The 12,393-nt window shown below is 39.8% G+C and overlaps 1 protein-coding gene across 1 annotated transcript in view; it reads left to right on the forward strand.

Moving 5' to 3' along the window:
- The window catches only part of LOC143923468 (up-regulator of cell proliferation-like), a 34,283-nt gene extending 23,110 nt beyond the window's left edge, over window positions 1-11,173 (forward strand). The window contains exon 2 of the mRNA XM_077447154.1: window positions 3,163-11,173. Within this exon, the coding sequence (XP_077303280.1) occupies window positions 3,163-7,364 (4,202 nt within the window). The 3' untranslated portion in view covers window positions 7,365-11,173. The remainder of the gene's footprint in view (window positions 1-3,162) is intronic.
- The last annotated feature ends 1,220 nt before the right edge of the window (window positions 11,174-12,393 follow it).

The raw sequence follows: 12,393 nt of genomic DNA on the forward strand, positions 1-12,393 counted from the left end.
TGCCCCTTGTCCCTGATTCTGTTTGTAGTGGTCTTAGAACCCCTATTAGTAGCGATCCGTAGGAATCAGGATATACAGGGAATTCAGGTGGGAGGGATAGAATATAAGGTAGCTGCTTATGCAGATGACGTGCTGTTATACATAGTAAACCCCAGAATATCGATCCCGTTGGTCCTTAAAGAATTAGAACAATACGGAAGATTATCAAATTTTAAAATAAATTTGACAAAGACAGAAATTCTAAACCTGAATCTATCAGAAAAAGAACAGAGAGCCCTTTCCGCAAGCCTGCCCTTTAAGTGGTGTAGAGGAGAACTGAGTTATCTGGGGATAAAACTAACGGCACAAAGGACAAAATTGTATGAAGCAAATTATATACCCCTCTTAAATAAAATTAAAGGGCAAATGAAAAGTATGAGTCACAAAGCGTTATCATGGATGGGTAAAATAAATGCAATAAAAATGTTTATACTACCAGTAGTAATGTACACATTTCAAATGGTACCTGTGCCAGTACAGGCAAGTTTTTTTAGGAAATTAAAATCTTTGGTGGTGTCATTTATATGGGCCCCGAAAAGGCCACGTATTGCACATAATGTTTTAGTGAAGGAAAAAGAACGGGGAGGAGTGGCACTACCAGATTTTAATAAATACTATGAAGCAATAATAATATCAAGAGTAGCGGACTGGTCACACAACCAGAAAGAGAAAAGTTGGGTGGAGTTAGAAATTAGACTGAGTGGAGAGGAACTAAAAAAAAGTATATGGATCCCTTCAAAGTCGAGATATTTAGGAGTAGGCACGAGCACTTTAACTAAGCACACATTAAAAATATGGGATAAAATTAATAAGACACACAACTGGACTCACAATTCTCCATTAATGTCACTGTTGGACACTAATTATTTTTTGCCAGGAAAGGAGGAAAGATTATATTTTAGCAGATGGTCAAAGAAGGAGGAGATAAAATTAGGGGAGGTAATTAAAGGGAACAGGCTATACACGTATAGGGAAATTACACAAGAGTGGGGGCACAAACCGTTAGATAGATGGAGACATGCGCAACTATCACACTTCACACAAGGGCTCCCACAACCTCTACGAGGAATGTTACGGTTAAGACCATTAGAGAACCTACCGTATATACTCGAGTATAAGCCGAGATTTTCAGCCTCTTTTTTGAGGCTGAAAGTGCCCCCTCGGCTTATACTCGAGTCACCGCTGTCTGACTGCTCGATCAGCGTATCGAGCAGACAGACGGCGGACATTAAAATTCAAAAGCCGCGCCTCCTTCTCCGCCTCCGCCTGTGATAGGCGGAACACTGAATTTCCCAGCAGTCAGTGTTCCGCCTATCACGGACATCCGTTCATTCTCATACTACGGACGAGTATGAGAGGATGTCCGTGATAGGCGGAACACAGGCTGCTGGGAAATTGAGTGTTCCGCCTATCACAGGCGGAGGACGGAGGCGCAGCTTTTGAATCGTAGAATGGCCGCCGAGAAGAGCGGCGATCCATCGGCACGACACGGGACGGAGGAGGCACGGGACGGAGGAGGCACGGGACAGAGGAGGCACGGGACACCGGAAGGCACGGGACAGAGGAGGCACGGGACAGAGGAGGCTCGGGACGACGGCGGCTCGGGACGGAGGCTTGGGACACAGGTAGGCTGGACACACACACAAGGCTGCACGGACACACACACACACACACACACACACACACACACACACACACACACACACACACACACACACACACACGGATGGATGGATGGATACACACACACACACACACACACACAGGGATGGATGGATGGATGAATACACACACACACACACACACACACACACACACACACACACACACACAGGGATGGATGGATACACACACAGGGATGGATGGACGGACACACAGGGATGGATGGATGGATGGATGGATGGACACACACACAGGGATGGATGGACGGACACACACACAGGGATGGACGGACACACAGGGATGGACAGCCATGTCTCACCCTCGGCTTATACACGAGTCAATAAGTTTTCCAGTTTTTTGGGGGTAAATTGGGGGCCTCGGCTTATATTCGGGTCGGCCTATACTCGAGTATATACGGTACTTAAGGATGAACAATGTTTAGTGAAAAGGGTATCAAAAATATATAAAATACTAAGATGAGTGGCAGACTCGGAATTACCAGCATACTTGGGGAAATGAGAAGGGGAATTAGGATCACTTAAGAATGAAGAGCAAAGGATAAAAATATTGAAAATGACGCACTCCATCCCAAGAGACTCTCAAACGATAGAAATGTCCTACAAATTAATATCAAGGTGGTATATGACACCCCAAAGAATGCAGAGGTTTGGAGGGGAAGAACAAGCAACTTGTTGGCGGGAAAGTACAGAACAAGGTTCTTTAAAACATATATGGTGGGATTGCGCTAAAATATCCCCCTTTTGGGACAAAATAATAAAAAGTATATTTGATGTGACAGGAATGAGGATTAGAAAATGCCCATGGGTTTGTCTTTTTCACGATACAGAGAAAGGGGTAATGGAATACAAAGGCATGATAGTCCCGCACTTGTTGAATGCAGCCAAAGCGCTGATCCCATGTTACTGGAAAACGGTAAGGGTGCCAACGATAGGGGATTGGGTGAAGAGGGTTGAGCAAGTTAGGTTAACGGAAGAGTCGATATATAAACTACAAGATATAGAGGGGAAAGAGCATGGGAAATGGCAGCAATGGCTGACATTCTTAGAGAAGGGGGACTGTCGTGCAATACTCGAGGGGCAAGAGGACAGAGAGGGTGACGAATGAGAGGGGGGAGATAGAGGGGCAGACCTCTCCCCTCTTTTTTTTTTTTTTTCTGCCCCAGGGTAGGGGGAGGGAAGAGGAGGGAGGAAGTGGGTTGTTGAAAAGGATTGTAATTGTGAAGAAGAACTGTATATAATATAATAAATGGTACCATTGTTTTTATAAATTTGATATGTATAAAAAGGAAAAATAAAGAATATATAAAAAAAAAATAAGGTTCTTCAATATACTAGTTAGTTACACATCAATGTACTTGGCCTTAAAGTATAACTTTTGGAATTTGTTGAAGGTTTACAAGGTATTATTACATATTTATTTCTGTTATTATTCTATTTACAGAAAATAAAAACGTGTTCAATCAATTCATTGAAGAACTTGGACTCAATGGGTATACACAACACAAGCTGACACCTTCAGATGTTCTGAGCATCAATCAGGAGGTTCTATCAGATGCTCCTTGCCGCTCTAAAAAGGACATTACTTGGCTCTTCTTAAGACAGCTTATTTTACTGAATACCAATGCCAATAATTCAACGTTCTGTGGCTCCGGAATGGATCGACGCTCAATAACTAGTATCTCTGGACAAGGCACATCAGTTACAGGGTCTGAGACCCCGATTGATATTAGCATGTATTTATCAAAACCAAATGAGAGCTACAATCTGTCTGATTCTCTTTATTTAAGAAATGGTGAAAATGACTTGCCAACTGTCCACCCCCTGGATGTTCTCTGTGCCCTCCTGAACTGTTCGGATCATTTTCTACAACAAGAGATTATAACCAGACTGTCCATGTCTCAGTTTGCTGTCCCTCTACTGCTCCCTACTGGTGATGGTACAGAAGGCATGTTTATGTTGTGGGCAATGAGAAATATTATGAAGTCTTTACCCACAGAAACTGGGGAGTTTGTAGAAGACAATTTGGTGAATATTCCTATGCCCTTATTCTCTTTTGTAAGACTTGGAGAATGTAAGAACTTGTCCAAATCTAAGATCCTTAACCAAGTTCTTAGTCTCATCTCACACAGCTGCCGTAACGATTTTGTACATCGGGAAATGAATTGTGGTAAAGGCTCTAGAATCATATCCAATGGCCTGGTAGAGCTTGCCTGGTATTTCCCTACTAAAAATACTGGTCCCGGTTGTGCCCAACGACCTTTTGCCATTGCCAATCTGCATGGGGACCTACAGGCAAACCAGAGACAGTTTAGGTTCCTGGCAAATGTTTCATCCGCCGTGTTCATACTTCTTGAAGAAGCGTCTGTCTGGGGTGAGATATATAAAGAGGAATGCAATCATTTTTATTTTATAGTTGGGCACCCATCCCATAGTTCCTGGAATGATGGGACAGAACAACTATTTAAAGCTTTATCTTCATCACTTTCAAATCTTAATATTCTGTTGGGAATTGACAAAAGCCTAGAGGAGAAAATCCAGATAATTATTCAAAATTTTATTAAGGTAAACCCTAACCAAATGACATTGACTTATATGGCAGCATTGGGATCAGATTTTGGCTTCTGCATTGACGAAAACCAAAGAGATTGCCAGTATGCTAAACTGCACACCTTGGAGCTGACCCATGATATTTCAACTACAGCAAAATATAATGAAAATTATCTAAAGTGCTTGAAAGAAATACGAATACAGCTCACCAAAGTTCAAAAAGAAAATAATCAACCAGAACAAAAAGGTAAGCCCAACAAAGAACTCTTCAAGTCAGAGTTAGCTGACCAAATGCTAAAGAGCCTCCTTAGGTGCTTATGGAATGATGACATCACCAATTTAGTGTATGCTTTTACTTTTATGAACCGAGGACAAAAACAATATTTCTTAAAATGGATGCAGGTTCACCGTCACAAAGCCTCTACAAACACTTTTCTTGAGGAAGCAATGCAGAGGAACATTTTTTATGATTTAGTGTACATTTATCAAGCAGAAGCCATAGTTTCAAAAGCAACAGAACACATTCCTAGATGTTCTGAGCTGCCTAAAACTGCTGCAGATCTGCTGCTGGATGGGTTTCCACTGGTTTTCATCAGTGAAAACACCTATAGCGTACAACTTCCATGGATAACCGATGTCCTGACTGACCTGGTAAACAAGACAAGAGGACCATGCAGAGTGAGAGTGATATCTGCATTGGGAGTTTACTGCACGGGGAAATCCAGTCTACTTTATACCATGTTTGGGTTGCAGTTCCAGGTCACCAGACCTCAGCCCACAAAAGGAGCCTTAATGAGTCTTATCAAAGTGGAAGACAGCTTTAAACAGAAGCTGGACTGTGACTTCCTTTTGGTGATTGACACCGAAGGATTAAGAGCCTCCAAGTTGGCATCTGAAAAGGAGAGATTTGAACATGACAATGCATTGGCAGCATTCATTATTGGGATCAGTGACATAGTCATCTTCAGCCTGTCCAGTGAAAATCCATTGGACACCATCAACACTTTACAAATGGCAACATGTGCCCTTCTAAGAATGAGAGACTCAGGAAGAAGACCAGCTTTGTATTTTGTACAAACTGATGCACCAAATGGTTCTCCTGATGGAGAAAAAAGTAACAAAGACAAAATACAACAATGTCTTCATGAAACAATTGATCTAGCTGCTAAAGTAGTAAAAAGAGCTAGCTTTCTATCAATAAATGATGTTTTTAAATGTGACTTTTTAAGCAGGCACTGGTATAGCTTTATCCCCAGTCTATGGCAAGGAGATTCTTTCAACAGATGCATCAATTCTGAATATGCTGAGAAAGTAATCGAACTAAAAAAGCATTTAATTCACACTCTGACCCAAAAACCAAATCATGGCAGTTTGCGGACTATTCTAGACTTTATCGATGATATCAAAAGTCTGTGGAACGCTGTGAACCTTGAGCCCATTTTTAAATATGAGCACATTAAAGAGGTTATAATCTACACTGAACTGTCTGATCGGTACAGGGAGTTAGAACGAAGTATCCACAAAGAATTGTATGAGTGGAGTTCCAAAGAACAAGAGCAAATTTCAGTATCTCATGGCGCAGACATCTTAAAAAAAGATATGTTGGAACACCTGCAAAAAAAGAAGCAGGAACATTTTGAAAATTTCAGACTCTATTTGGATTCTGACAAAAAACAATTCGAAGAAGGTTTTATTGAAAAATTCCATCTCCTTGGTAAAGAACTTGAAACCTTTTATAAAGAGAAGTGCGTTGAAATTCAGATCTTAAGGCATGGCCTGCAAATGGCAGTTATTGAAAACCTTTGTGATCAGGAGTGGGACCCTGATGAGCTGGAACCTAATTTTGAGTTTGACTCATTCTGGAAAGACAAGGTCAGCCAGCTGAAGTTAAAATTTTTGAAAAAACGTGCTATTCAGAATGAATTTCTGCAGATACTCAAAAAGGAGATGAGGGACAGAGGGGGCTTGGTTACTGAAGTTCTTAACAGCGTTAACAATTTGTCAGACTATATGGAAGAAAGCTTTGCGATTGAGGAAAAACATATTGATGCAACTTGGTTCACAAGGAAAGGGGCAAAGAACAATAACAGTACCAAACCTTGGAGTCGACTGGAGAGCCTTGTTCAATCTCTGACTAAAAGGTGCAGCAAATACGCCCTGACCATGGCTACATTAAATAAAGATTATGAGCCCATACATTGTCTAGAGATCTTACGAATGATTAACAAAGTGATCAGAAAGGAAATATTTCCCTTCACAGATTTGTTTGAGGTTGACCTTAAGCTTCACATCTTGAGAAGAGCAGCCGAGGCCTTCCAAAAAACACATGAAGCCCTCGTCAAAGCGAAAGAAGAGAAATTGTTTCTGGAGAAACAGAAGCTGCCACCCTTAAATTCTTTGAAAAATATAATACAAGACAAATTCAGTGCTAAACGGTTTTGCCACCTCTGTCTTAAACCTGCTATGGAACTACACATGACCTCAACTCTACAACCTTATATTATTCGGGACAATGTAGGTGCAGTAAGAAAGAGCAGGAGGACATCACCAATTTCAGATGTGATTAGAGGCTTCCCTCTCTTTAATAGTAACAGCCAAGTTTATATTGACTGTAATTTGTTGGCCAATGCTATCTCTTCCACCATGGCAATTTTTAAAAGGGTGTTACAACATCACACAGAGATGGAATATGACAACGTTAATGCATTGATGAGAGATGTCTGCGTTGTGCTGGCTTCTGAACTGTCTCTAAAACAAAGAGATATAGCAGAATACCCTTTGGAAGTCACATCCTTAACCCCACATCAATTTTCCAGCCATGTTGACTTTTTCATAAGCCAGTTAAAAAATGAACTCCAGCCAAACAAAGACACATTCAGGTTTATGATACTTAGAGTATGCAAGAGGCTCTTTGAACGTAGGAAGCAGAACCAATACTGCAAAAACCCTTATAATTCTGGGTTTAGAAGCCACCAAAAGAACTTAAGGATATTTTGCAAAAGAAGCAAACACAGAAAAATAAAAACTGTTGGACCTCATTCCTGGCCCAAAAAGTCTTCAGCTCAAAGGGTTCATAACAACATTAATGTCAAGTAATCACACCCCCAGCAATTTGCTAACTGGAGCGAGAACCGTGTTTGGTGGAGGAGGAATGAGGAGAGAGCTTACTTTGAGAGGATAAAACCAACCATGACACTGTTATCACAGCTTGCAAAACCACTGGTCGCCACTGGAGGGCGACTCGCATTTAGCTGGCTGGACACACACTTGCAGATGCAAAATTTTGCATACAATCTAGTGCAACCTAAAGGCTGGCAGGCAGCCAAGTCACCCACACACTTCTGAGATTCCCCCAAGCTTCCCTACAAACTAGAATTCTGGCATTTTTAATTTTTTCACTGCCCACCTACATATACCAGATAACACAACTTAGAGTCGCTTGCCCTAACCTGCAGTTTGTCAGCTATCTGGTCTGCTAGGGAACCATACACACACACACACACATGCAGATCCCTGTCTGGCAGATCTTCTAGCTTACCCACACTGACACTAATCTGTATGCAATCAGCAGCCATGCGATGCAATTTCCTACAGATTAACAACAAATTTACAGCAAGCATACAGAAACTGGTAATACAATGCACTAATCTCTCTAGGAGTATGAATTCTAAGCTAAGTACACACATACACACCTGTATTTTTGTAATTTTTTTATTTTTTTTCAAATGTTTTTATTGAGAATTTTAGCAGAGTTAGTTACAACAAGGGTTACAAAACAAAAAAAATAATATATAGTAATAAAAGTAACATAACACAGTATAATGTAGTGACAGGGTTTTCTCAGCACAATATAGCATAGAAACAAATAATCCACAATAAAGAATAAAGTAGTATTCCCAAGTATCTAATATTCATAGTCATAAAGGGACTCGAACAAGAGTAAGTCTCTTAGAACTTGTATAATAAAGTCCGTAATATAATTATTGTAAGATTTATAAATAGCGATATGGATAATGGCCACTTCTGGACCCCAAGACACCCCTCACAGGGATCTATCTGTGTCTTGGAGTACCTAGTCCAACATCCTAAAGGAAATTCAAACACAGTAGTTATCTTTTATGAAGGAAAATAAAGATCTATTCTTACTCCGCAGCTCAATTCAGATAAACAGACATTTGATATATTTGTCACTTTGTTATGAAATTATTTTTGTAATTTATTATCCATAGATGGGTAGTGCATAGAAATAGGTCAAATTAAAAAAATACAAAAAATAAAATTTGACCAATTGCTTTGAAATAAAGAGGGGAAAAGACATAAATAAACATTACCATTTTTGGTAGTATGTTTTATCCTGCTGTTAGGAACACACGAAAAGTTCCATCTTTGTTTATAACACGCTTGATACACATTACACTGTTCAGTTTACATGCTGCTTTGCCTATTGAGGTATGGATGTGGGACAGGCTCTAACCCTTGTTCAATGACCTCTGGGGATTCACCTCACCTGCTGTGAGGAGAGGTCTTGGCTCCTGAAGAGGCCATAGGTTACAGTATATGGATCAGCTGATTCTGATAGCTAGGTTGTGGAACATCATCCTGTGGAAATATAGACTTTACATTATATATTTTGGGCATTATTAAACCTTCCAGTACACTTAAAAAACACCCATCAGACTCTTTGATTGGGTGAGGTGGCTCTGCACCAACTTGGTCAGGAGAAAAAAAAAGAAAAAAAGAAAAGAAAAGGTGTCTGCATGAGTATCTAATGCCGCGTACACACGAGCGAAATGTCCGACAGAAAAAGTCTGACGTAATCTTTTCATTGTATATTCCGATCGTGTGTGTGCCTCATCGGACTTTTTTTTTTCGAAAAATTCTGACGGACCTAGAAATAGAACATGTTCTAAATATTTCCGACTGAACCAATTCCTATCGGGAAAAAAACGCTCGTCTGTATGCTCTTCCGACGGACCAAAAACGACGCATGCTCTGAAGCAAGTACGAGACGGCAGCTTTTTCTAGTCCAGTCGTACGCGTTGTACATCACCGCGTTCTAGATGGTCGGACTTTGGCGTGATCGTGTGTAGGCAAGACAGTTTCAGCGGAACTCCGTTGAAAAAACCTTCAGAGTTTATTCCGACGGAAAAACCGGTTGTGTGTACGCGGCATAAGAGTTCTAGTTTTACCACCAGAACTACCAAAGACTACTGAGAGTTACTCGATGAGGGCCAGTGACTCTTGCAGCATCGGATTGGTCTTACCCTTCAAGTGAACCAAACTCAGCGCTGTACCAAAGACCAAGTGAACTCTACTTAAGCACATTCCACGTTTTTATTTTACTGTAATTTATGTATGTTTTGCTATATCTTTTCTGTATATATTTCTTGCATTTTGTTGCCTTCCTTTTCAATAAACTATATCTAAAAATTAAGCGAATACTCTAAATGCTCTAATTAGAAATATGTGCTCATCTACTTCAAAGCACACCGTGTCTAATCTTCATGCACTATGATTATCAATCGCTGAGCGAAAGATCAAAAACAGATTATCTCCTCACAACCCAGATAAGTGGCTCCACTCCTTCTCTCCTCCACAGTGGGATATGAACTCCCATCCCCATGGATTATATATGTATTAAAGCAGAAAGGTCAGACATAGTGTACTACTGTAATAACGCCTTTATTATACCCCGCTTAAAAAGATACACTTACAAAATAATAAAACAAAAACAAGTTTTTCATGTAGCATCCGGCTCACCACCTCAATCACAGAGCTCTACTCCTCCCCTAGATGCGTGTCGCCACGTAATAAGGATTCTTCAGTCAAATTGAGGAGATAAGCTGTTTATGATCCATACGGAGGTGAGCAGACACTTCACTCGGTGACAGAAAATCACGGTGCATAAAGATTAGACACGGGGTGCTTTGAAGTAGATAACCACATATTCACAGAGGACTTTGCTTGTTTGTTTTTTTGCTTTAATTTCATGATTGCTTCACAACACAGTTGGGTGTCTTTTTGTTAATGCTACACTACATTGAATTTATTTCTGATAACTTATGAACATATAAAAATGTTGAAAAAAACACAAATTTCACCATAGCTATTGCCTGCATCAATGTCCAGTAGGGACAAACTTTGGTCCTCTCGTGTAATTTTATACATCTGTGGAGCCTCAGCAACATCAACATCAGGAGCATCTCCTTATATATGCTCATGATGGGATCCATAGTAAAAACACAAAAAATAAGACAACTATCTACTACAAGCACGCTGCTCTCTTTACTGCTCCTCTCTCTTATATCACAGAATGGCTGAAATGGTTAATAATTTACTTGTTTTTCATGCATTGTGGGTATATGGGAGGGTCTCCTGAGGTTATCTTTAAAAAAAAAGCTTTTAACTTTAAATGCTTATAACCACTGTTTTTAATTGTCGGTCTCCAGCTGTCAATTTCCAGTGTTCAGAAAACATTTTTAACTGTCCTGTGTACATGAGCCCATTATTTTGGCAAACATAGGTCAATGAGGTATGTGAATTGAAGCAGTTTGCTTTTTTTTGGGGTGGGCACAGATGTTGTTTGGGTGGATGTTCTGGCTGCTGCACCCTTCGGTATGAATACACAGATTTAGACCTATTATTGTATATTTATTCATGCAGTATTGTGAATATTTTATGGTACTAGTATACTAACATCATAGTGTTCTCGGAAGCTTCTCTCCTGTCTGAGCCCTGAGGAACTCATCTCGGCAAAACCCGTTGACCATACAGACAAAAGGCTAAAGATACATGTTTACATGACTATATATATATATATATATATATATATATATATATATATATATATATATATATATATATACGATTGTGTGCATTTATATGAATTATCTCGCCCACAATTTTTAGGATGGGACGTTTGGAATTTTCTATTGTGAAATTTGTTTTTTTTAAACATTTGTATAATAAAGAATTATTTTATCAATATTTGTCTTCCTTGCTCGGGCTGGTATAATCCACATTTTTTTTAAGTTGCTTAAGTACTCTCCAGTTTATACTTATCTTTTTCTAAATTATTGGAGGTCTTAAAAGTTCTCTGTACCCTTGGAAGAGACTGAAGAAGGAAAACATTTACAGCTACTAAGCCTTTTTTGGGGCAGGGTGCAATTTCTTAGGAATTAAGTAGGCATATTGCATCTTGATTTTGTGACTGAGGAGTGAAAAGTTTTACAATTTTGCACCATAGCTATTAAGCCTTTTTGGACAGGCCATGACTTCTTAGGGTTGGTGCAGGCATATTACATGTAAAGCAAAACATGATCATCTATTTGTTTCATAATTAAAAGAAAAAAGTTCACATTTGCAGCACAACCTTGAATGCTTTATTGGATAAGCCACAATTTCTGAGGGAGAGAGCAAGCAGATTGTGATTAGAAAAAAAAATGGCGTCTTCTTTCAGAGGCTGAGGGTGACATTTTTTTTCTAGAATTGCATTGTACAGTATCTCACAAAAGTAAGTACACCACTCACATTTTGGTAAATATTTTATTATATCTTTTCATGTGACAACACTGAAGAAATGACACTTGTCTACAATGTAAAGTAGTGAGTGTACAGCTTGTATAACAGTGTACATTTGCTGTCCCCTCAAAATAACTCAACACACAGCCATTAATGTCTAAACCACTGGCAACAAAAGTGAGTACACCCCTAAGTAAAAATGTCCAAATTGGGCCCAATTAGCCATTTTCCCTCCCCGGTGTCATGTGACTTGTTAGGGTTACAAGGTCTCAGGTATGAATGGGGAGCAGGTGTGTTCAATTTGGTGTTATCGCTCTCACTCTCTCATACTGGTCACTGGAAGTTCAAAATGGCACCTCATGACAAAGAACTCTCTGAGGATCTGAAAAAATGAATTGTTGCTCTACACAAAGATGGCTTAGGCTATAAGAAGATTGCCAAGACCCTGAAACTGAGCTGCAGCATAGTGGCCAAGACCATACAGCAGTTTAATAGGACAGGTTCCACACAGAACAGGCCTCGCCATAGTCGACCAAAGAAGTTGAGTGCACGTGCTCAGCATCATATCCAGAGGTTGTCTTTGGGAAATAGATGTATGAGTGCT

The sequence above is a fragment of the Lithobates pipiens genome, unplaced genomic scaffold, assembly GCF_037356315.1.
Source record: "Lithobates pipiens isolate NorthernLeopardFrog02 unplaced genomic scaffold, aLitPip1_a1.2 Scaffold_22, whole genome shotgun sequence".
Taxonomy (NCBI): domain Eukaryota; kingdom Metazoa; phylum Chordata; class Amphibia; order Anura; family Ranidae; genus Lithobates; species Lithobates pipiens.